Source organism: Molothrus aeneus, chromosome 1 (genome assembly GCF_037042795.1).
Source record: "Molothrus aeneus isolate 106 chromosome 1, BPBGC_Maene_1.0, whole genome shotgun sequence".
NCBI lineage: Eukaryota > Metazoa > Chordata > Aves > Passeriformes > Icteridae > Molothrus > Molothrus aeneus.
Window position 1 is genome coordinate 26526635 of NC_089646.1, and position 26725 is coordinate 26553359.

The following is a 26725-nucleotide window of genomic DNA, read 5'->3' on the forward strand; positions in this document are numbered from 1 at the left end:
AGGACTTGGGCTATATCCAGCAAGCAATGGCAGTCAGGGAAGGAAGAAAGGAAATTTCTAATTCCCAGAAAAGACCTCATCCTTCCCTTGAAGTGAATCCTATTTGTACTGTTCTAAGGGGCAGGAACAAGATAGAGAGAAATCAGAGTTGAACTTCTCCCTCTGTTATGGAAAAAGTGTGCTGAAACACTAGCTTTTCCCTCTTACCCATAGTTCCCCTTTAAAAATACTTATTTTGAATAGAGAATGAATTAGTCCTTCAGCTGGGTGTTCCCCTCTGAAAAGGGAGAGAGGACTTTGAGATTATATTAGAGGTGCTTTTTATAATTACTTGCCAGAAACTAACACAAAAGAGAAGTGTGAACATATTTGCAGGAGCTAGCAAAGTATAATAAGGGGAGAAGCCTTTCTTCTGATTCTTATTTATATTATCAACACCAGAGCTCTAAATCATAAACCAGGACCACATGCGGAGGTTATGATTCAAATGTAAGAGACAACACATGTATTGAGACAGCTGAAGGAGCACAAGGAAACAATGAGGCAATGCTGGTCAGTATGAGAGAAAGCGTCTCAGTGCATTATTAGCTTAAACATTTTCTCATGTTTTTTTGTAGGCATCACAGCAAGAGAGTTTTAATGAGGGATTTGAAGGAAGATAATGAGGTTGTGTGGCAGATGCTTGGAAAAAATCACAGAGGAGCTTGTTTAAAAATATCTGACAAATGGATAGTGGATGCCAGCATTATGGTCTAACTGGAGACAGAGCTCATTGGAGATGATAGGTAGGATGAAAATGAGGAAGAATTTGAAGATGAAGGCAAATAGCTTACAGCTGATTATTTTGAAAATAATAAACAGGCATTGGTTAAAAAGGCTGGCACTTTTGTTCCATTAGATTCTGTGTGAGGGGATCATAGGTAAACAGAGGAACAGATGTTCTGATGGAAAGAGATTTGAAGTGGATTATGGCAGTGTGGAGAAGAGTTTTGTGGGTGAACATCCATGGGCACTCATTAAAGGTGCTATGCAGAAATAACCAAAAAATTTAGGCTGAAGGCACTGGACATTGACTTGTTTACAAAGCAGATGATGTGATCTAACTTTCTAGAGGAACACATGATAAGTTTTTATTTAAAAGAAAAGCACTGTCTGGTGTTGAAAAAAAGTTGTGTCAGTTTGTAGATTGTTCCTCTTTTCTAGTATGGAAAGCTAAATATTTTTTTCTGAATGAGGGCAATAAGGAAAGTTAAAAAGTAAATGTGTACAAAAATACAGAATGAGTAGTCATAGCAATAGAAACTTCTGCTTGGTTTTCTGGAAGACATACTTATGCCATCCCTTTACATTTTTTCAAAAGCTTCAGGTGTGGTTACTTTGATTTTTAAAATAATCCTCACAATTTAAAGTTCAGTTTCAAAAGTGATTATATTGAAATGCTTGCAGAAAAAAAAGTTAGGTTCAGTGAAAATCAGGGGTTTAATACAGATGATTGAAGCAATTAGTACATGTCACAGTTGAGACCAAGTAGTTAATGGGAGATTTGAAAAAAACTAGTGCACATAATAGATTTCTATTTTAGCTTTTATAGAAGAGGAAGGCAAATACATATTCTTTGTGGGAAGCCTAATCCTATAGAAAAGTCAACATGAGAAAAGACATGCTGAGCTGTTTGGTAAAGGAATTTTAACGTACTTTGCATGGGAAGTCCATAAAGGTAGCTGGAGTAAGAAGCTAAAATAATTAATGGACAGAACTTTTAAACATTAAAGTAATGATTTGCCTTAACATTCACAACTGAGTGGGTGACAGATGCTGGAAATGGCTGTAAATTTCCTACGAGAGGAAGAAGAAATACTGAGGGAAATCAAGACCATACCTGAACAGATGATCAGGATATTAGAATGTCTAAAGATTAGCAAAACTTCAGGGGCAGATGGAGTCTGTCCCAGAAATGAAAAACCCAAGAACCTATGTGAGTAGAGGCAATATCACACACATTATAATAGAAAATACTGGTAGACTTAAAAGTGGTGAGTAGAAACTGACAGAAAATTAATGATATTTAGGGATCACTTCTGCTCTTGAGGACAGTGACAGCTAAACATTCATTTTCAGATAGGTATTTGTTTACAGGCAGAACTCAGAAAGGGAAAACATTTAATTGTTTTAAATAGTGGTCTCAGATTAAAAGTGAACTAGGGAGAGGAAGAAAAGCATGTAAGGGCTGATGATTTTAAGAAGCTTTGTCTATAGCACAGTATAAAAGACAGGCCAGACTTTTAAAAGCTTTTCTAGCCAGCCAGCACCTCTTTGCATGTATATGTTCCTGGGACTATCCTTTTCAGAGCTGGTGATTCCTTGAAGTGTTCTGAAGGCTCAGAGGTACCAGGAAGGCTCTGCATACATTAGATCCACAGTAGCATTGGTGCCAGATTGGGTTAAATATTGGTCACTGGCAGCTGTAGCAACCACTGAGACCTTCATCTTATTTGGATAAGGGAAGGTGATTATCTTCAGGAGATGAAAGAGTTTTGGAGTTATCAGGTAATAAAAGACACAAATGAAAGCAAATTACTTCAGCCATTTTGTGAGGGTCAGTGTACTGCTAATTTTCAATTACTGGAGTGACATAAACGGGGAGCATAAGTAAGTAAACCAGCAAAAAGTAGAATTTGTGTAGGATTTAGCATTTTGATGCAAGTAAGCAAAGTAATTCACACTTACTTGGGACAGCTTGGCAAGCAACTTCAGCAAAAAGGGTGAAAAAATGTAAGAGAATTGTAGGAAGAGCAAGAAAAAGCAAACACCCCCAAATCACATGCAAATTAACATTAATCAGGAGGATGATCTAAATGAAAGAATTATAAGCATATAACTATTTTTTTACATAATTGTTTATGTAATAACAGCAAAAACCCAAAGGGACATTAAAATTCAAGAAATACTGCATTGAGTATAAATTATTTTAGCCTGCTATAAAAAAAAATCACAAAATCTGTCATACCAAAATTTCTATTGTCTGTGTAATTTTTAATCTTCTAGTTATATCTTGACATACAGAGGACGCCCATATAAAAATATATGGGCTAATAATTCTGGAAAGGAAAGCATAAAGATCTGTGTTTATTTTAGCCACAGCATTTATTTCTAAAATGAAAATGAAAATATGTATGCCACCAGTTATGGCAACAATCAGTCATAAAACTTAGTGATGAAGAAAATGCCATTAGTTCCATATTTAATTTGTCATTGACCTACTCCATTTAAATATAAAGCTGGTTGTTTTAATCTAGCAGATCTGCCTTGTCTGTGAGCACATCCCCTGAGTTTTTCTTGTCTAGTAGAAATGTCAAGATTATATTTTGTCTCTCTGTTTTTCCAGTACAATACCTCTTACAAGATCCACAGCTCTTAACAGCGCTGATTGATGACCTAAGACCAAAAGTCTATCAAAGTTAATTGTTTTGATCAATCACCCTCTCCTCTGAAATTCTGGACTTGTGGCTTTTCCTTCAGTAAGAAATGATTTCTGTTGTTTCCTCTTTACAGAATAAGGGAGATAGACTTTTAATCAGACATCACCACTAAAGAATGTGTTCCTCAGGAGAGAGAAACCCAGTTTTCAGAGTCAAAGAAGATTTTGAGAAGGACAGATCCTGCTAAAGGCCTCAGAGAATTCATGAGAGCGCAAGCTCAGAGATCTTAATATTATGTTTCATGGTTCTGGAGTTTGAATGTCTAAACTGGGAGGCTAGAGACTTTACCCAGAAGGACGGACCATGTACCACAAAACCCAAAATCTACAGACTCACTGGGAACCACTGGGGAGACTATTTTGTGTTGTTGGTTAGTAATGAACTTTGTATTGTTGGTTAGTAATTTGCAGCCTGAATAACAGGCTGCAAATGCTGAGGTGGGTTGGAGGTGAGAGTGCAGAAAGTCTCCCCTTTCACAAAGAAACACATTCTGCCTAGAGAAAATGATGGCAAGTCCAGTACACTATTATCCCTTAGTGTTTCTGCTGTAAATAGTTGCAGTAGCTTCCTAGACTAAGCAGATTCTTTCTGCCATCCCATTGTCATTGCAGACATCAACTGATCACAGATGCCAGATCTGCAGCCTTTAAATCTTCCAAGTCAGACCTGCTTAGTTTGCTGACAAAAAGAAATTTCCCAATTCAGTACTGTGGAGTCAATAAAAATGTAGCTGTGGCAGAGCAAGGTGCATTCTCTTCTCCCTGATGTACCATAATCATCAAATTGTAAGCTAAGATACAGTTCCAGAAATAACGTTGCTTCTAATAGTTGATGTATGAAGCGGAAAGAACATAGTTAATTTGCAGAGGTGAATTTGAGCTTTCATGTCCATCAGACAGGAAAATCTGGTTTTGACTGCAGACTGAGAACATTTTAAATGGAAACTCCTGATGGAAATATATATGGAATGCAAAGAAGTGTTTATACGGTCAATTTTCTATCCAGATGAACCTTCTTATTTCTTCCTGTCAGTTTTACTGGGACTTTGTATTCATTTCCTTGCAGTTTTTCCCTGTATATTTCTCTGACTGTAAATTTTTCATGGTTTCTTGTTTTTTACAGAGATATTCTGTGTCTTGCTGTGTGAGAAACAGCACCTCCTTAAAGACTTAATATAGGGGTTACAATCCAAAAGACAGAAATATAGAACTTTCATTGCAATATTAAATTTCTAATTTTTACTTTAGTCAGTGTTACTGTACGGGTCTTTCCTCATAGAAACAGTGATTTGGGACAACATCTAAACATTAAATTAAGTCTTTAAGATATTTTCAGGGACTGCACCCTAAGCTCCATCCCTACAGGCCAGGTAGTGTCATTTTTGGGTGTAAGAAGCTTATTGCAGTGGAATTTAAAATGTAAATTTGAGTATTTAATAAAAAATGCATGCTCTTGCTTTCTTTCCTGTGACAGATTTTGGTTGTTGTTTATTCACAAGTGGTCTTCAACTGCCTTGGATTTACATCGTGGTAAGGATAGGTGTGTTGGCTCTAACTGTGAAACAGCTGACATACAATAACTGAATCTTTTGTGATTACTTGGTCAGGTATCAGTGTCATCACAGTTAGATAGATACACAGCTAGCTGGCAGTGCAACTTCTGTATGGCCACGTTTTTCCCACTTAGATATCTGTACCAAGATGTGCCACAGTATCTTTGGCTGGTTCTTCATTCTTAGCAGATGGCAGGAAGGAGCTGTGCATAACTGGCTTGGATACCTTGATACCAGGGTATATTTTTTCAGAAAATGATATTCTTGGAGGTTATAGAGGGTTTTTTAGAATGTTGTCCAGCAGCTGCAGATGGAGTAGACTGAGAATTTCTTGACAAAGCTCTTTTTATGAAGACTGAAGGTATTGACAGGAAATGGCTTAGTGAATTTGAGTTTCAAGTCTTAAACATATTTGTTTGGTTCAGAAGGAGCTTCTTTAGTGCCAAGAAATGAAAGAGAAAAACTTCTGGGTGCAGAGCAGGTGAGGTAGTAGTATGCCCACCATTTACACAGTTGGTTATTTTTTGTTCTTCCAGTACAAATCTACTTAAATGTTGGCCATAAACCTTGGCTGCATTTTAATATTGGCTGTGTACTTGTGATCTTTCTCTACTGATGCTTAAAAAGGGCATTGACTCTTCCTTTTATTTGATTTCTGTCTGGAGCTATAAAATTAATCTCCCAGTGTCATGCTGCAATGAACTGTGTCAGTGGAAGAGAGATAAGTTTCATTTTTTTTGCCTTAAAACTTCTTCCAAAGTTACAAAGAGTTGAACACATTTACTTTCTCTTTTCAATTTTAACAAAGCCCTTGTCCTTTTTCTGCATTTCTATTTTATCCATGTCATTTTGGTTCTTTTGTTTTATACTTCACATTTTTTCCAGACTCTTTTTTTCCCCTTCAAGCCTAGTTTATAGTCTCTGACAGGATTCTTTCTATGCTATCTGCCAAAACATCTGTTCCTTTTCTGAATAAAAAGCTTGCTTCTCCAGAAAAGTGTCACTCGGGTCCACACCAAGTATAAACCTTCATTTCTCTCTGTGACTTTGCCAGTGATGGACCAGCACTGGGAAGCTTTGCATTCTTGTCTATCTTGTCTCATTTTTCATTACGCCAAATTCAGTAGTGTAATGGGGCAAAAAAATAATTTGTATTTAAATGTACACATTTCCTTTCAAAATATGCTAGTACTTAAATGTACTTTCTATTTTTAATCTTGCAATTAATTCCTGAATTTTTAATCGAAGCAAATACTTATTAACTTCAAATTGATTCTACTTAAAAAAAAAAAATCTATTGCCTGTTCTTTTCCGCCAGGACCACATTTGAATTACGACTCTTGCTGAAAATCCAACACAACTGTCCTTGATTCTTCTTGGATTCATTTTGGCAATTTTACAGTTTTGCAGTCAAAAAAATAGTCAGAAAAATTTTGGGTTGCTGTGAGAAAATTATGTAACTTTCAGTACTTTGGTAATTCTGATGCAGTTGAGCAACTTATTTCTATTGTAAAGTTCTTAGACACCTTTAGGAAAAGTTCAGTATTTCAAAAAACATTATTTTTATATTGTGTTCCCACAGATAATAAGACTAACATAACATTTTATAAATGGTCAATACTAGCATTTAATAATTTAAATATTTTTCTTTAGTATGGATAAAGTATTGATTCTCTATGTTGTGAAGTAAAGGAAAAAAATTATTTTTGTATGTATTTTTCTGTGTTATATTTTCCTCTTGATTTATTGCTGAGATCATTGACCTTGGACTATAACAACACTAAGAAGAAGAAGAATACTAAGTCTGTGGTGAATAATTTTAAGTTCCTGCAACCTTTAAGCTTTATTGTGGTAAATAACATAAGACAAGAATGGATAGAACCTTCCATTTGGACTGCATCTGATTCACTAATTCAGCCCCCTGAAGTTTTAATTAATTTTCACAGAAATTAATGACTATTTTTTTGCTATTTTTTTTGTCTTTGCCAGAAATGTCTTCATTCTTTAGAGGAAACAATGTGTATTTCCATTGTAATATTTGTAGTAGTTACTTAGGGGTTTCCAGTGTCAATCTGGTATGGGGATGGGGAAACACATTCTCTTTCATTGTTACCTCTCTCTGCCAGACATAAAGAAGATTTCTCCAGGTGGCAGAGATTTGATAAATGCTGGGAAGCTGTGTAAAGAGAATTGCTAAGGAAATTGAATTCAGCCCTTCTCTGTGGCTTGATCCCCCCTAGAACAGGTGGCCTGGCATGCTGGCCACAAGTTCCTGTTGACTGCCTCCATCCAATACCTCAGTACCGTCGTGCTGGGGATTTGTTTGTGGAAGCTGGCAAGCTGCCTTCCTGGAGGAGATGCAGCAACAGAAACAGGGCTGGGAATGGTTCAAAAGTCCTGAGTCTTTTCATGGCTCTTGTTGTGTTTTGCTGGTTCTTTGAAATGCTTAAGAGAATTTGTGTGTGATTTGTTAAATTAAAGTTTGTAAATTCTTAGTCAAAGAAATATTTCAACACAATACACTTTCTCAGTCAGCTTTCTGCGTGGACTTGCATGTGTCTCTTGCCAAGATCTTAAGGCAGAGGGAGTTTTTTAATTTTTGGCTTATACTTCCAAAAGTATTTATTTAAAAGTCATTTTTGTTACCTATGTAGGCCTGTCTTAGTGTGATCAAGACAACAGAAAATGAGAAGTGTTCTCAGTCCTGACAAATGTCAATTATTCATTTAATAAGTTGCCATTGACTGGGCTATTCAGTAACCGTGTGGAACAGATTAGAACTTCTGTTTATGACAGCATAGTTCAGGAGTAACTCCAGTAAAGTGTAGTCAATGAATCTATTTTTATACTAGAAAACAAACATTCTCTTTTTGTCCCTTGAGGTGCAACCCAAGTGGCTGGAAGGCCATCAAAATGAGAACTACCTTTAGTGCCTTCCTCTGTGAAGCCTGAACTCAGTTTTCATGGGAAATGACTCCCTCCAGGGAACAACTACAGTGATTTGTATTGACTTTGGCAGATCTACATTTTTCCATGGATAAAAACGAAGAGAATAGGGCTCCGACATTATAAAAAAATTCAGTACAGACCTCTGTGCAAGCTGTTTCCTAAACCAGTTAGCACAGAGCTGAACAATGCCCCAGTTGAGGTCTAATAGGTGGATTTCATTATCTGCTGCACACCTTCATGTCCGCACTGTTTGTCTGCTTTGAAGGACCTTGCTAGTGTTTCTGTCTGAGATATTAATCAGTACAATCTCAGGGCAGTAGACACTGCATTCCAGTTTGAAATAGCAAAGCCCTCTAAGTACTACAGAAAAGTAAATGTAGTCTTCAGTCAGGTTTAAAACAGAAATGTGGTTCTAATCTTAGTTACAGATATGACCCTCAATCCTGTAATAAAATGGTATATATTGACAAACACATGTAAGAGGCATGAAACTATGTGACAAACCATAACAGTATTAGGCACTTGTATTTACAGGAGAATTATCATCAGTTTAATGTGATTTTAATATGGCAGAAAACGTACAGGTAGAAGCTTGTGTTCTTCTGGTTTTAAGCTTTGCAATAAGACCTGAGTGCATGATAGATCATACTGCCTTTATGTTTCTTCTTTCTTAGTTGGCAAATGTTAGTCTGAAATATAATTGAGTGTAGATTTGAAAATAATCAAGGAGAAAGTTTAGATTTGGAGATACAGAATTTAGAATAACCTAATTGTACTCAGAAGAACGATTCAAAGACAATGTTCTCCATATTGTAACTTGAAATTTGAGGAGGAGAAAAGCTTTTATTCCTGTTTTTTTTTTTCTGTAGGATCCTTTTTTAGAATGAAATTCAACACAAAGTGAATCTCAGCTGGTTTTGAATTATATTACCATCTGGGGGAAGATTTTGAAACAAGCCAAAACTAACAGATTTTCACCAGTCCCTTAAGAATTCTAATTGCCAGGAGTTGGGCATTTCTTAGGAGCAAATTGACAGTGCAGTAGAGTGAGTCTGCAAGATTTGTCTTGGCTGCAAAGTCTTCTTGGCTGGAGAGACTTTTTTTGATTCATGTAGAATCACCTAGAGCTCGGCAGATATTTTTAATGTTTCTAGCTAGACAGTTTCTTCTACTTCATCTGGAAACTCTGGCCAAAGCTGCAATTAACATTGTCAAATCTGAGTGTACTCTTGGTGATGTTGTTGGTTAAAGCCAGTGTTGAGCAGAGAGGGTCAAGTTGCATGCCCCAGGGGCTCTGTCGTGTACTTCGGAGTCCCTCGGTAAGGATTAGCAATTAAATTACTAGTGAGAGTCCAGGAAAGGTCAAGAGTGATTAACAATCTTTGTTCCATTGGTTAGTGGGAAACAGATGTAAAATGAAGTGATGATCAAAATCCAATTCCTAGTAGATATTTTACATCATAGACACCAAACTCCTAATGATCCCTTGTTAGCAATCTGATTAGAATGGACAGTAATTGAACAGGCATGGAAAGCTGCCATGAAGCTGCTACTGCCATTCCCCATAACCAAAATCACTGCCATTTTCGGTCTCAAGGACAAGCTGAAAGTTTCAGTCTCTCTGAATTGTATTCTGTTTGGTTATCTTTTACCCTGAAAGAAATAATAAGAAACCATACTTTGGACCCAAAATAAAGCTGAAAATTATTTGAAGGGCTCTGAATGCAGAATAACCTTCATTTTAACTCTGGAAGGTTTTGTTTGGTATTTTTAAATATATGTGATTGATCCTCAGCTGGATTAATCTGACATGAATCTGCTGAAAAATTAGTTAAGTAGTAGTCAGTGAACCTGGAAAAAGATCCAATTCTGCATTACTCAAAGTACACAATTATATTTAAGTTGTTTTAGAGAAAGTACTGCAAAATTATGTATATTATACATACAAGGCCTGCCCTTCTTTTTCTTGTCATCAAATTGCTTAGGATGAGGCGAGAGGTTGTATGTTAGGGGCTTGGAATGAGTAAGGGTTTGGGGCTAGGGCTTAGGTTTCAGGCATTTGCCTAGGGTTACTACCATGATATAGCAAAACCTTAAATTGCAAAGCTTTGTATTCTCATACTCCTGTAACTCATGCGTGATACAATGTCTTTCTTGTAAATATGATATCTTTTACAGCAAGTCTGTGTACATGCTGTTCTTAATGGAAAAGCTGTTCTGAAATTACCAGGAGATCTGTTCTATTAATTCATCAAGGAATATTGCTGGATTACAGTAGATAAAAATTCTTCCATATTTTAACAATAAAATCCAAAAGATAAATGGACAAAAAATTTTAATGGATGAATAAAAAGCTTAAATATTGTGTAACAAGTACCAGCTGAACTTTTTTTCTCTTCTACAGTCTGTTGTCTTAGTTGTCTATAGAGCAAACTATATGAAAGAAAACACTCTAAAAAGCTAATAACTTGAAAAAGTTCTTCTGGTTTCCTCTAAGTTTATAAAAATTATATAATTAGATTTTTATATATTAAATTTGAAACAATAGAAAAATATTCTTGTTATTAACTAGGTAGCTTATATTCTACCCAGAGGTGGTGTTGATTGGCTGCTGAAAGATAAAGGGATTCACAATTTGAAAGACATTTATAATGTCTTCCAAATTGTGAATCCAATGTTATTTCTTTTTTATTGTGATTTTCTAACCACATTGCAACACAATACAAGACATGAGTATGATTATTGTCACTATCATTTTTTGGCAGAGGAACAAATCAAACATTTCTCATTAACAAGGGCAGCTTTTCCTGCTCCTGTAGAAAACTGAGACCACTTAATGGTCTACAAATTGTTTTCAGGCTTCTTGTTGATGCAATTCACTTCAAAGCTGACTTTGTTTCCTTGAGCTTCCATCCTTTTTAAAGTGGCATTACGTATAAGCAATCATTGGAACTGGCCTTTTCACTGGTACATACTGGATATGACATGGGAAAGAGAAGTCCAGAGATTTGTACTAGCTCTTAGCTCTGCAATTGAGTTAGGACATCACTAATATTTCTTGTTTTAGCTTTGCCTTTGTCAAATCTGTTTCAGTGAGAAATCTTTCTAGGTCAGTGACTATGTATGTTTAGCTTCTAGTACACCTTAACCCTGACCAGAGGGAGGCCTGTGAGCATTGCAGTAAGAGTAATAATATATAACATTAACTAGAGGTTATGAAAGGATGTCTATTCTGAAAATACATTTAAGAGAAACACAAGCAGGACTGTCATTTACTCCCTCAAAAATGGAACTGCTAAGCATTTATATTTAAATTAAATGCTTTTATGAGTTTATTGAATATTATTTAGCAAGTATATTATAAGGAAGATGTTACCTTCTGCCTTAGAATGAGGATATTATTGCTTTTTCATATTTATCTTTTGTATCAGCATTTGGCAGGTAACAAATGAAATTTGCTTGCTAATGTTAAATTGTTTTGTACTGCTGCTCAGGCACAAATATATAGAAGGATGAGACAATGTAAAATAGTTATTTGCGTTTTTGGGCAGACAGATGAATGTAACAGTGATCTTGATCTGCCCTTGATGAAATGTTTATGCTATGAAAGGCAAAGCACTTAATTCCTGTCTGAATCACTCCACTGAAATCTTGTTCATGCAGGAGGCTGCATGAGTGGAAATGCAGAGAGAATTGGCTCAAATATTTCAGTGTGGTCAAGGTGTTGATGTTTAGAACTGTCTGAGGTCAAAGCAGAGCAGACTTCGTGTATCAGTCAAAAAAGATGAAGGCTTCCTGAAACTTGATGTGAAAAGTTTTTGTTTGTCTGTTCATTTTTTGGAGTCCGCCTCATTTCCTAATTTGAGCAGATTTTGGACAAAGAATGCCTGATTGTCGCTGGAACCTGATTTTTTTTATACTCTAAGAATATGAAAACAGGATCTTGAGAAAGTAATGAAGCCCAAACTTCTAAGGATTCCAGCTTAATTTTCCAGACTCCAGTGGTCTCTATAAGTTTAGAAAAAGCCTTCTGGCAACCAAGATTTGCAGGTCTCACTTTACTCTAAGCCTGTTTTGATAGACCAATTGAATTTTTTTTACATACCTGAGAAGTTCTTGGGATACAAGGTCAGAGTAATAAATGTAATGTTTTATTCTTCATGAAGGATAAGTTATGTAATTACATCACTGCTTTATTACTCTGCAGTCATTTTGTTACTATGCAACTTAAAATATTTTTGCCATCAGCATTTGGAGAAAGCTCATAGGTGTGTAGCACTGTATTATAATCTGCCTGTAAGACTACATTTTTTCTACTAACCCTATCTAGAAATGCAGCTAGATCAAGACACTGGAACTAGTTTTGAGGTTCGCTGGTAAACTGAAAATGCACTGTATTTGCATTAGAATTGCTGCAGTATTTCTCTTTATGAGCTGAGTTAATACTTGCTAATTGGAAATGTCTGGACCTTTTATGAAGGCTGAAGGCTGGGACAGTCTCTGAAGGATTTATGAAATTGGTCCTCAAGTCTCGTTGAAAAAATAGAAGTCTTTCTGTTATTTGAAGGCATAAAATAAATCCCAAAGATGTAAATTTACTAGACCTTGGACTGTCTTGTATTTAACTTGCTTCAGTACTTCTTAATAAGAATTTAAACTGATGTATCAGAGCTACTCAGGAGAAGACTCATGGCCCCCATAGACAAGTTCACAGTGCCGCTGATCCTAGAAGCTGGCACGCTGGAGCAATACTCATGTATTCTCTTCCTAAGTTTTTTGTTACAGTGTGAAAAACTTAGCAAAGAATAACCTCCTTCAACTTATGTGTCAATGCCCAAAGGACTCTTAACTCATCTCAATTTAAATTAATGACCTTAGTGATAGTATTAGCAATTGGACCATGGCTCTCATGAGCCAGCTATTTGCATATGGAATTTGATTAATCCTGCTGGCTATCAATTTTCACTTTTAATTAGGTGTGATACTATTGCAGGAGAAAATACAAGACTACTATCAGGCAGCAACAATGTTGATTTTCTGTTGAGTATTCTATTCTGTTTGTTTGGCTGTGGTAAATTCCCTGGCAATGTCTTTCTGGGTCAGCTCAGAAAGGTACCAGAGACCTTAAACCAGGTCTGTGCAAGTGATAGTCAGTGATAGTCAGCACAAAGAAGCACCATGTAGATTGAATATTAACAGTTTATAGGATGTAGAGAAATTGGTTTATGGTATCCCCTTCCAGTACTCAGTAGCTCTACTCCTCTTAATGGCATAATAATCTCTTATAATGCAGTGTCCAGGGTCACATAAAGACCAGCTCTGCAGGTAAGTGTGGCCAGCACAAGGCTGCTTGGTTTCCCTGCATCCAGACTGAGCAAGTGTACACTGATGATAGAGTCCTACTCAGATTTGGATCAAGACTAAATTTTGCCTGGATCTTGTAAATATGTAACATGTGGTGTCTCCTAATTTCCAACAGGCCAATCCATATTTCTTTGACATCTTTGCACTTTGGGAGCATTGCAGCATGCTTGTGTATGTCATCGCCAGGAAAACAATGCTCAGCACTTGGCTCGCCTAGCAGAGCTGGTGCCCACATGCTGCTTACTGCTGAGCATACCCCTGTAAGAATTAGCAGACCTTGACAAAACCATCAAGAAAATCTCAATAAAAATTAATTGAATACACTTGCAATAGAATAGCTGCTTAATGCTTCCCTTCCTTACCAGAACAACTTCAAAGAAATACACCTCTTTCCTCAGAAATGAATTTTAATAGCTGTTGATATCCACTGACCAAAAAAATGAAAGAGCAATGCCTATTAAACAAACACAATTAGAAAGGCAGTTTGTTGTTGTATCTGGTTAAAATTCAAAGAAAAGAAACCCTTCTTCTTTGAGATCACAAAAGACTTCTCAGAAGTTAGTACATGTATGCAGCAAGGGCATAAGGTGAAGAGGAGGGCATAAAAGCTAGCAGGGATATGTCAGACTCTGAACATTGGAACAGCTTCCTCTATGTTTTTAAAATGCCTTTCCTGAAGTATTCAGCTGTTTGTAATCAATGAATAACACATGGTGAAGAACAGGGAATTTTAATGAAAGGAATTTGTATTTTTGCTATAGAATTTCTTGTACTTGTAGGAGCCCTTCCCCCTCCCCCCTCCCTCCCCCAAGCATCTCATGTAGATATAAAATTCCTTTGTGTGGCAATGTGCACCCTGCCAACATCAGTGGGAGTTAAATCTCCTCAAATGGCATCTTTGTTCAAATTCAGATTTCTAGGATTCACCCAAGAATATCTGTGTGGAAAGTGACTCAGCTGTATCAACATTCTAATGCTTTTCTCTGGAAAAAATATAGCATCAGACACAGGAGCAACAAACTCTTTGGGTGGATTTAATTTTATTTAAATTTTGCATTGACTGGATGACTGGAAACGTCATGTAGAAAATGAGCAATGTTAACAGTGCACAGTGGTCCATTATATAGTACCAGGATATGTCAAGTTACAATATTTTTCACTTTCCTCAGAAGATATGGCTACTCATCTGATAATGGATATTTTTTTCAGTGTGTTACACAGAAAGCAAACTATAGGACAAATTTTGATTAAAATGTTGCTCTGTGGTCTTTCATATAAAATCTAATTTTATTTAATATTACTTTCTACATGTATGCAGAAAATGGCAAGCTAATATTAATAAAAGAAGGCTTACAGGAATGTGGAACAAGAACAATAGATCCCTGTCAAAATTTATTTACCTAGCTAGACTTTCATTTCAAAGTTAGCAGCACTCTGTGATACTGGCATAATACAGCGGTTTTAAAACTCTGTTAGACATTTTTAACCCACTTTAATTTATTCCATGGTAGTTTAATCCCCTGCTGAATGGGGATGGGGTGAATTTTCAAAAGTCATAATCCACTGAAGTAAAAAATCTGTAATGACAACATAGACAGCAGGCTTCAAGAGTTTAGTTTAAATCATTTCCAAAAATGTTAAACTTAGGGCAAGAGTTAATAGGATATTTCATACAGTTATATTTCAATCCTTTTCCAAATCTTTATACATTCACTTGCATCTCTGCCATCAGAAATACTTGGGCTCGATTTCTGTTCTTTTAAGGCAAAAACCAGAAAGCTGTAAAATTCTAATGCAAAGATTTTCACAGGGTATTGTAACTCATTGGTCCTTCGGTTCACAGAGTTTTATATGTGATAGCACAATATTTTCTAAACTGAAAGAGAAATGACATTTTACAAACTGAACACCTTCCATTCTGTCTTAACTGGGCACAAAAATGAAATTAATGTACATAATATCATACTGTCTTCATCTTTCTGCTCATCTAGGAATTTTATGATTGACGTTATTGATGGGTGAAGATTTGGCCCACAAATTGATTGGGAAAAGTTCATGCATTTCCTATGTACTTGAAACCTAAAGTTTTACACTCTTTCTTGACTATACCTTTGGAGCTGCCTAGTTCTGGAAGTAGCTGTAATGCAGACAATACCTTATTTTCTTTAACCAGGAAGCTCCTCTAGTGCCAGCCATAGATGATTGCAGCTTTGCCTGCCTCAGCATGCAAGCACCAAGCTCCTGCCTGAACTCCACAGGAAAAATCCTGCCTCCTTCCTCCGTTTTGTTGTGTCATGCTGGACCAGATTTTGGGTGGCATCAGATAAAGCTGGCAGGGGACTCGTTCAAAACAGGATGAGAAAGTTCTGAGGGTCTGAAGTAGAGATGAGGTGGTAGGGTGTTTCACATGGTAGAAGATTCATACAGAAACAGACAAGTGCTTGTAAGCTATATTTATTGAAAATGAAGAAATTTGTAGCCCACAACTTAAGAAGTCTTTGATCTGCAAAGGCTTGAAAATGAAAAATATTTTCTGGTACAAATAGTATGTTCTTCTCCTCATTTTGCATTTCTTGATAAAATCAACATTTAGCCATTGTTGAATGCATGGTGCAGGACCAGATAGGCTTCCATTTTGACTTCCTAATTCTTTCAAACTCTTAAATGAAATAAACAATGGCAATAATTTCCTTTTTTTCCTTTTTGTCCTCTAAAAGCTATGTGTTTGGAGAGAAATAAATGAGTTATCTTTGAAAACAACAGTGATAGCAGTGCCTGTCTTCACTCCTACTTTCCAGGAAAAGGGTGGAACAAACTGTAGGGCTGGCTTTTCATTGCTTTCTGTTGTGGTTCTGTGATTTTGATTCTTGGTTCAAAGGTCCCAGTCTTATCCAGGCAGATAGAGGAGCCTGGATGTTTAATTCTGAGTCTGATTTCCACTCTGAAAGTTTGTGAAAGAATAAAGAAAATCTTTCTATATATCTGACTGTCACGGGGAGAAGGCAGCGCTGGCAGAATGAAACAGAGAAAAAAAAAGGAGGAAGAGAAAAATATCCATTAGGACACTGCTACTAGAAGAAGTGTCTCTGTAATTACAATCTAAGTCTGATTGATTTAAAGTACCTATCTGTCTCAGATGACTAAACACTTCTTAAAAGCCGGCTTACCAAACAATTCTTAGTCACTAGTGAACAAAACAGGATCAAGAAGACTAATTTTTCAGATTCTAAATACTTGTGAAAATCTTTCATGTGATTAAATCAAACTCAAAAGATAACAGAATAGTACAAATCTATACTGTTTCTCACAGGAAATTCCTCCAGATGGGGAATTTCCTATATCTAAAAGGAGGAGCAATACTAGCAAGTGTGCATGCCTTGGTGTATGAGTACCATATAACTTCATCAGTTTCAGCATGCTTACAGATGTACAGGGAGAAGTGCACTTCAAGCAGGACTGGAGAATAGCAGAAGGCATTTACACAGAGCATTCATTGCCCTGCTGTCAGCCTGCAGCCTTTGGGTTCTCTCCATAGAATTGTCTCCAGGGCAAGTTATGTACCCTAGGTCAGATTGTTCTTGGTTAATATTGGGTGACTAGGTGAAGAGTACTTATTCAATTTGGAAAGTTCATCAACATTCATGGAAGTAGAGGACACAATCCATTCTGTTTCTCTCTTGATTATGGAATAGGCCTAGAATTCCAGGTGAATGAATAGATCAGTGAATCCCACCCAAGATCATGGTCTGGACTGGCAAAGGATATGATATAATTCAGGACCTAATAGCTGGCAGGCCATCAGATTTTTTCATCAGTCTTTTACCATTCACAGAGCTTGTGGCAGTGTCACAGCCTAGCCCATAGTCCAGGAATGCAAGTGAGAGGAAATGAAACTCTAATTCTTAAGGATTTTTATTGGGACCAAATACTTAAGGTGCTTTACAACCTTTGCATTTCCTGAAAATTGTTTGAGACTAGCTAGTTTTCAGATTTACTTGTAAGGTAACTTTCATTGTGTAGAAAGCCCTGCAAAATTTTAATTTTTGCTAGCTTTTTTCTTTTGCAGAACACCCATTCCAATATCTTAATATTTTATGATAACAACTGTTAAGAATTATAATGCACCCAAACAAAGCTGTGTTGCTACTGTTTTATTAGTACTCTCATCTCTCTGTGGGTACAAATTTTCTAATTAGTCTTTGATTCTTAGTCAGATCTCAAAGAGATATCAACTGATACAGGCACTGTGATTTCAATGATGTTAAATTTCACTGAATTTTTATCAGCTGCTGTCAGCTGAATTTATATCAGCTTCTTGTCTTGCATAACTGCTGTTGTGTGAATAATGAAGAAAGCTCAGGTAGCTACATTTTTGTTTTAACAAGGATAATTTGAAGCAAGAATGATAGCTCATAGATTAAAACCAGAAAAATATAGAATTTAAAGCTGAGCTGAGCAGAGTTAATAAAAGTATCTTGAATTTTGTGATTCCTAAGGATGTTCTATACAAAAATTGCAGTTACAGTGTGTGTTAAGTTCAATTTCTTAACCTAAAGTTAGTAAAAAAAAAAAAACCAAACCTACATTCCCTCTGTTTTGTGTGACAACAAATTATTATTTTTTATGCTTAAATGAATGATCCAAAGTGCTTACTTTAGAAAATATTATTAAAAACTTCAGAAACTTCTTTTTAAATGGTCAATAATCAATTCAGTGCTCTTTTATGACCAAACCCAAATAAAATACTTTGAATAAGTAGAGAAAAAAGACTGAACAAATAATGGGAGGCTATATTTGCAGTCATACAGGACCATGGTTGTGCTACATCCTGAATACCATGTACCATTCTCATTTTAAAAACAGAACTGGGAGTGGAGAAGGACAAAAAGGAAATTCAAAGGTATAGGTATAGAACAACTTCTGTACAGGGATTATTTGCATGATTCAGGAGGCTTTTAGGGCTGGAAAAGAGATCAATATCTGATTACTATTATGAATGGATATAGTTGAGGCATGTACTAGTCAACGAGAGGGAGAGCTAGGAATCATCAAATTTTCCACTCAGTGGTATTTGTTGAAAAAATACTTAAAGCATAGCAACAAAGAGAAGTAATGAGGAGCATGGGAAATTTGGATAGAGGCAGAACTTTCCACATGAAGGGTTCTCCAAAGAAGGTGTCAGGAATCAGGTTCAAAACAAACCCTAGGAGGAAACAGAGCTGTCGAACTCATGGCTGAAGCATCTTATGATCATTAAATTTTGCAAAGTGTCAAAGTGATCAAATGAACAGAAGATCAGTCTGTTTAGAGTTAGTGAAACAGAAATCTCATTTGTTCATAGATTTCTAAATGTGATAGCATAGTATTGTGCAATTGAAAGGGAAATGATGAAACAGAAAACATACACAGAAACAACATCTATCAGAGGAAACTAGAATTATTGGACAGCTGGAAGGAAATTAGGGACCTAAAATACACTTGCCATATTCTTGAAAGGCATCTGCAAGGCACTTGCATGCTCTTCTCCAGGCATCTCTTATAGTTGCTGTTGGAGATAAGATGATTTTTCTAAATGAGTCTTAGGTTTGATCCTGCATAGCGACTTTTGATTTCTCATTTGACACTATAGATCATGGGTTACTGTCCTGTTTGTCAGTCTCACCTGAGCTTGCAGACTTTTTGAATGACCAACATACATCCCTATTCTTTTCATGTTTAGCAAAAAGGTTTGTAAAAACCAGAGAGGCCTGTTTCTATGAAATATCCATGTATATTGTTTTCTGTTTTCATCCTTCTTTCCCAAAGTGTCCATTTAAGAGGTACAAGTCCTTCAGTGTGTTTCACTCTCTCCCTTTATAATAATGTCTCCATTAATTTGCATTCTCAGTTTCTTTATTACCAAATACCTGTAGAATACTGACTTTGACTTTTCTGGAAATTATTCACTGAATAAAATATTTCCATGCCACTGCTAACTTCGTACAATGTGTAGATAGCTGCGGGAAGAAAAATGGATCTAAATGGAAGAGTAAATTTGGTCTTGTTTTCCCTCCACCCATGGCATAAACAGGATGAATATAAGGACACTGGACTCAGTGACAACTTTCTGTGTCCTGCCCTGCCTTGATAATGGTCCAGCTGATTGTAATGTCCATCAGTACTCTCCTGCCTTTGTTGTCTCTGAGATATCTTATCAAGGAAAGGAAATTCTGAATTTTTTTATACAGAGCATTTGCAAACACAGTGCTGCCAAATTCTTACAGTTCTATGCCAATAAAAACAGTCTTGGTTTTTGATTAGTTATTTACCTGAAGAGAGAGATTTTCCACCTTGAGTATTAGATTGTTTGTTTGCATTTTCATTTGCTCTGAAGTAGTCATGTATTCTGAGAAATAAATGCATAATTTCTAAACCAATACTGTAATTATAGGTAATGAGCTGTAGTAGAGCCAGAATAAAAGGAAAAGAGTGAGAAATCAAGATGCATTTTGTACATTTTTTAATTAATATTTTTTAAAATCTCAACCTGATCAGTCTTTAATTAATGTTAATATACCTGTGGTTGATTTTACACTGAGAAGATGACCTAAATCACCAATTGAGGCCTTCATGGTTTCCTGAAATTCCTTTTTAACTTCATTTTCTCTGCTCCAAATGTTAAGGTTTAACTTGGCAAAGAATTCACGGCTCAGTATCTTGAAAGAAAACTCCAAAACTTCTGAGATAAATAAAGTGCCTATCCTTTAGGGAGTCCTAAAAGAACTATTTTAATTAAAGAACTATATTAATTAAAATATGCTTAATGAAGCAAAACATTAAAAAAATTCATCACCCTCAAAACATAGGCTACAAAATGAATGGAGTATTCTATTTTAATACATTAAAAAGTTATTTACAGATCAATTCCTGTGTTCTAATGATACTCTCTGAAATTGTGCCCAATGAAATCACTGTCTTTCCTTTTTCAAAGAAGAAGTAGAAGAAATGGAATAACAAATTGTCAGTATTTTTTGAAGAAGAGTCGTCAGGCAGTAGCAAAAGCTCCTGGTGCCTTTTTGGTATCAGTAAACTTTACTAGGTACTGTAAATCCATACTTTCCAGTAAAAGTACAAGAGCAGAACCAAATATCAGTCTGCCATGCTTAATAGGTGCTTTTCCAAAGACAATTGTAGCACTAGATAAGCACTTCTAAATGTTTTTGCTCCTTACTATTTTTCTATACAAACATTTCTAGCATTCAGAACCACTTCTGGCTATGCAGTCATGGAAGAAATGCCCCTACTCAGGCCTTTTGCAACACTGATTTATTGCACTGCAGTGGTGTTTTGGGTTAACACTGGTGAGCAGCTAAGCACCTCACAGTTCTTTGTTTACTTTCCCCCTTAACCCCGTGGGATGGGGAAGAGGAACGGAACAATAAAAACGAGAAAACTTGGGAGTCAAGATAAAGAAAAGTTTAATAACTGAAGGATAAATAGAAGAAGAAGAAGAAAAAAAGAAGAAAATAAATCAGAACAAGTGATGCAAAGGCAATACTCAACATGCAACCTACTCCAGTGGGTAGAACGATGACCAACCAGTTCCTGAACAAAAGATGGCTACCTCCTCTAAACCCCCTACTCTTTTAATTGCTAAGCATGATGCTACATATTATGGAATATCTCTGGTGAATTCAAGTTCTCTGCTCAGCTGTGTCCATTCCCAATCCATTGTGCACCTCCCCAGTCTATTCACTTGAGAAGCTGAGAGAGAAATAGAAAAGGCCTTGGCGCTGTACTCTTCAGCCAGAGCTAGAACATCAGTGTGTTACCAGGTCAAAAGTCCCAACCTCAGCACCATATGAGCTTCTATGAAGAAAATGTACTCCATCCTAAAAAGAGCCATTAAAACTGGGTTTCAAATGTTTCATCTAGGAGTGACACTTGGCTATGGAAAAGGAGACAAAACTGGTTAGCATGAACTAATTGATAGAGTATGTAAGTTTCTGAATTATATGCAGGGATCCTCAAGGAAGAGGACAAGAAAACCACCATAGAATTTAGGCTGCTCCATGTTTTATTACTCACTTCAAATTGTCTCTTTTTCCATGAACCCCTAAAATAGGTCTATGTTTAAGCTTCACAATACTAAGTGCAAAACCTCATACTTTTGCATGGTCTTTCTTGTATTATTGCAACCTTGTGTTTGGAAAAAGAGAGATTGAAGAAAACTGAATCAGTTCATGCGGAAGAACTGCTGCATTTGCAGAAATTCTATTGCACAGCAATGCTCTGTGTTATTGGGTGTGTGGGTCTCTGAGGATACTTCTATAGTGTATAGTATACTAGCAGTATATGAAAAAGCAGCTGGATGGAAAATGTTAGCGAAGCACAATGAATTCTAGAGCTTTTTTATTAACACTTGTGGGCTGCTTTTTAGTGCTAACATGGACTCTTGACTAGGAAGGACAGGTTCAGGCCTGTACTCACGAATGCAAACAGTTACCCACATTGAAAACCATAAACAGAGGTCTCAGGACAAACTGCACAGCCAGAAATCTTTCAGGTATTACAAAATCAATGACAATAACAATCAGTTGTATCTGTTAGATTGGATATGAAGCAGCATAGAATGCATATGGCCTAAATCATCCATTTCCATGAAATATGCTGGCTTTCAAAAAACCACGCATAGGATCAGCCATCAATCATTTCAGAAAATTTCCTCCCTCTCCTGAGTCTTCAGTTTCACATATCTGGAAAAAAAGAGAAACATATTTTCAAGGTTTTTAAACTCTTACATATTGTTACATGGAACTGGTAGTCTAATTCTATGAAATGTAAATCATTAGATGAAGAGAGGAAAACAAAGGAAAAACAAACTGTAAGAAAAGAAAATGAGAGTGGTAAGCAGTCTGTATCCTACGTACAGATTGCTGGTTTACTAGCTCTGCTAGCTAACTGCTTTGATTCATTGTGGGTTGATAGATTCATTTTAGACAGGCACATTTTTCCTTTTAACCACATTTCTTTTCTTATTTTGCTCTCCTTCCCCATATGCCACAGAAAAAAAAAAAACATTCTGAGTCTCTTTCTCTCTCCCTGTGACATCTTCATTGCTGCTTCATCAACCCTCCATCAGTGCATTTTATTACAGCTTCTCTCTTGGCCTACTGTGTTATTGCTAAGATGCAGCTATGAACTGGCTATCAAAATGCTAGTCTGTGTTTTAATCCTTCTGTCCACTTGAAAGGGGGGGAAGTTTTCTCTTTGGCAAAATCCTGAATTAAATCCATATTTTATCTATTATCCCTACTGGCCCCACATGAAATGGATTGGGCAGGTATAGTGTAGGATGAGACAGATTTATTTACCTATTTAGTTGCTGTAAAAGGCTGGGGGCATATCTCCTGTGTGATCAGTGTATTAAGACAATTTAGACTGATTTTATCTATGTGTCTTCAAATGACCTTGGAAAACTACTGAAGTTAATGAAAGTGTGTTTCAATTTCATGATTGTTAAGAAATGAAAAGGCCATGCTGTGATAGATATCCTCCGTGACATATACCTCCAGTTGCACCAGTAGGGAGGGGACATGATTTAAATACTTTCTGGTTTCCAATGGGTTTTCTAGGTATGAAATGCACTCAATTCATTTTTAAGTGAAGAGAAAGATATAACTGCAAGTATGATAGAAGCACATAAATCAGTGCCAGAGCACAGAGGAATAAAACAGGCATATTTGGAATCTCACATGTAGCCATGAAAATGGAAATAAGAAACTTGATGGCCTCTTCAGAGCAGTGCAAATGTTAAAAAATTGGGCAGTGTGTGAGGTGCAAATTTTAGGGGGAATGGGACTACACGTGTTGTCAGTCCTTTTCCATCCACCCTGCACAAATTCCAGCCCTCCCAGGTATGCTCTGTCAGAGCTCTCTGCCAGTGCTGCATGTTAGACAGCTGCGAGCCTGCATCTGTTCTCTGTTTTCCACTCAATTAAAGCAAAGAGAAAAAAAATATAAATAAGACAAATGGCTCTGACAGTAAATTTTGTGAAAGCCTATGTCTGAAATACATGATTTGGTAGGAACTTGGTACAAGATTTTCTGTTCTTTTAAAATGTGATTTTGCAGGCTTTTTTATTACTGCTTTTAAATTGATGCCTCTATTTTTTTATTTTTGTAAATATACAAAAGGTTTTCTGTCTTACACAGATCTCTGTTTAATTTGGGGAGGAAATGGTGAAAAAAGAAGTGAAGCCAGAAAGGAGAAATGCTTGTCATATTAGATACAGACAAGGCAAACCAGTAGTTGGTCTATAAGGGATTGTTAGAAAAGGCTGTGACTCCTCCTGCATTAACTGATGTGGAGTACACTGTATGTACAGCTGTCAACTCAAAACTCATTAAATTTTCATTATTCTGTTATTTATATTATAGTTGTGACTGAAGATCCCAGTCAAGAACATAGACCAATGAGTATTCATAAAAGGAATAGGGAAATTGTATTATTATTATTAGATTCATAATGACATGGACTCCAAGCATGGTCAGGCTGGCACCACCAAGACAGCACCCTGACAGTGGACTCCAGGGGCAGCAAAAGTTAATGAATGTGTCTCTGATGGTGGAAGACACAGCAATCTTGCAGAGTGAACATTCAAGCGAGAACACTTCCCTCTGAGATGCCACATACAGCCTGAAGGATGACAAGACTGTGTAACTCAGTTTTTGTCATGCACTCATCACTTACAGACATCATAACAGACAAATAATGTGAATATCTGGGATTAAATCTGAAGGCCAATTAAAAAAAAATGGCAAAGGAGAATTGAGTAATAACTTCTTGGAAAGCATAGGAAAACAGACATTTCTCTTTTGGTTTACTGAGTAGAGAGGTACAATTTAATTTCTCAAAAAAATATTTCTCTATGATTAAGAAATCTGGTTATTTTGGTCTCAGTTGGAAATGATGGGGTTTGTATCACATATCTCAATATATTGTTTCTTTCTTCTTCCCTTCTCTTTTAGGTTACCTGTGCAAATTTAACAAATGGAGGAAAAACAGAACTTCTAAAATCAGGAAGCTCCAAATCCACACTAAAGCACATATGGACAGAAAGCAGCAAAGACTTGTCCATCAGCCGACTGCTGTCACAGACTTTTCGTGGAAAGGAAAATGATACAGATTTGGACCTGCGATATGATGCCCCAGAAACTTATTCTGAGCAAGATCTCTGGGACTGGCTGAGGAACTCCACAGATCTGCAAGAGCCTCGGCCCAGAGCAAAGAGACGGCCCATCGTCAAGACTGGGAAATTTAAGAAAATGTTTGGCTGGGGAGATTTTCATTCCAACATCAAGACTGTGAAGCTAAATCTGTTAATAACAGGGAAAATCGTTGACCATGGCAATGGGACGTTTAGTGTTTACTTCAGGCATAACTCCACTGGTCAAGGGAATGTATCTGTGAGCCTAGTGCCCCCTACAAAAATAGTGGAATTTGACTTGGCACAACAGACAGTGATTGATGCCAAAGATTCCAAGTCCTTTAACTGTCGAATCGAGTACGAAAAGGTTGACAAGGCTACCAAGAATACACTTTGCAACTATGACCCTTCAAAAACCTGTTATCAGGAGCAGACCCAGAGCCATGTGTCATGGCTCTGCTCCAAGCCCTTTAAAGTAATCTGTATTTACATTTCCTTTTATAGTACAGATTATAAACTAGTACAGAAGGTGTGTCCTGATTACAACTACCACAGTGACACACCCTACTTCCCTTCAGGGTGAGGACCAACTTGTGTCTGAGACTGAAGCCTGGGGAATAAAAGAGGTCGAATAACAGGGCTGTAACCTCAAGGAGGAAGGCCACATCTATTGCCTGGAATGTGTCTACCTGCTGCTGCTGATGTCAAATGGCTGCAAATATGTTAGTGGAAAACAATCTAATGTAATTTTTGCCCAGTCAGCTCCATGTATCCATCTAGGTGTAAATCACTATGGATTTGAAATAAAACCATACATATACACAGAAACACACACACACGCTTTTCAGCTCACGTTATTGAGATTCCTGTTAAGAAATCTTTCATTGTCTGATATCTAAGGATTCAGCATAACCTATCATCAAGCAAAATGGATTAACTAGACAGTACAAGGTTTCTAAGGCAGACTGTTATGGAAATCTCCTTGAAAGTCCTTTGAGTACATGCCAATCAATAATCCCCACTCATGCATTCTACTGCTTGGAGCAGCTGTACTGGTAAATAATACTGTAGGAATAAGTACTTGTTAAAATGGGAAAAAGTGTGTTTAGAGTTCAGTATTCTGTATTATATGAACACGGCAAAGTGTTGTGACTTTTCCCAGCACACAGTAGGCACATTCAAGGTGGTGTTGGTGGCTCTTTTTCCATGGAGCAAGCCCGTTTCTAGTAAAGATGGGCAAACATTTGGAATTTACATGTGAGCAGACATTCTGGTTTAATGTTTCTCTGACTCTTTAAGCTCTGATTCTTTAAACTTGTTTGAGTTTAGGCCAGCTAAACTACTTAAAAACTGGAATTGATCTCTAAGAAGGAAAATGCCTGGCGGAGAACATGTAAGTTATAAGTGGCTGTCTTATCTTTATTACAAAATATTGTAACAAATTCAATATCCTAGTCTTCATTTGTATGAATGGTTTGTATTGTACATAATTTAACCAGTGTTATTTGAGCTGCTTATTAATATTAACTTGTAATTGTCTCTCTGCTTGTTATTGTTTAAAACAATCAAGGAAATGAGGAATCCATTTTATCAATGTAGCTGTAAACTCCATTAAAAGACAGAACTATGTACAAAGCATTTATTCAGCTAAAGTATTGTTGAAAGCTATACATATACAACATTACAGTCTGTCTGTATTTAGATATTTTATTTCCAGAGGAAAAAAAATGAACTGTACATAAAAATAAAAAATCTTAAAGTTGAGTTTCAATATGTACTGTGTAGATAGTAGTTTAAATAGTTCTGACAAGCGGGTAATACTCCAAGTCTAATATGATTTTCAATATTGTCCCTTTGCATATGTACATATATAGACATCTATTTATGAATTTGTGTGTGTGCATATTTGTGTGTGTATAAGTACATGTGTGTGTGAGTGTGTGCAAATACATATATATGTTGAATACATAAAACTTTCTGGAGCCCTTTCCTAGCAAGAAGATCTTATTACTGAAAGTCTTGCTGGTTCAAGCAGAAGCCCCCACTCCAATAAGAAATTATAGGTGCAGGGCTTTGCTGAAAATGAGTCATTATAGTTTAAAAGTGGGAAAACATAGAGCCACTCTCTATGTACAAAGGCCTGTCTTTGCCTTAATTCTAGCCTCCTGTGAGGTCCTGATCTCTATGGAATG

At 36.5% G+C, this 26725-nt stretch overlaps 1 protein-coding gene across 3 annotated transcripts in view; it reads left to right on the forward strand.

Annotated features, from left to right (window-relative positions):
* NXPH1 (neurexophilin 1) overlaps nt 1-26304 on the forward strand; it is a 137968-nt gene extending 111664 nt beyond the window's left edge. For all 3 annotated transcript variants that reach the window (XM_066553871.1, XM_066553863.1, XM_066553878.1), the window contains exon 3: nt 24355-26304. In XM_066553871.1, the coding sequence (XP_066409968.1) occupies nt 24355-25116 (762 nt within the window). In that variant the 3' untranslated portion in view covers nt 25117-26304. The remainder of the gene's footprint in view (nt 1-24354) is intronic.
* Nucleotides 26305-26725: the final 421 nt, after the last annotated feature.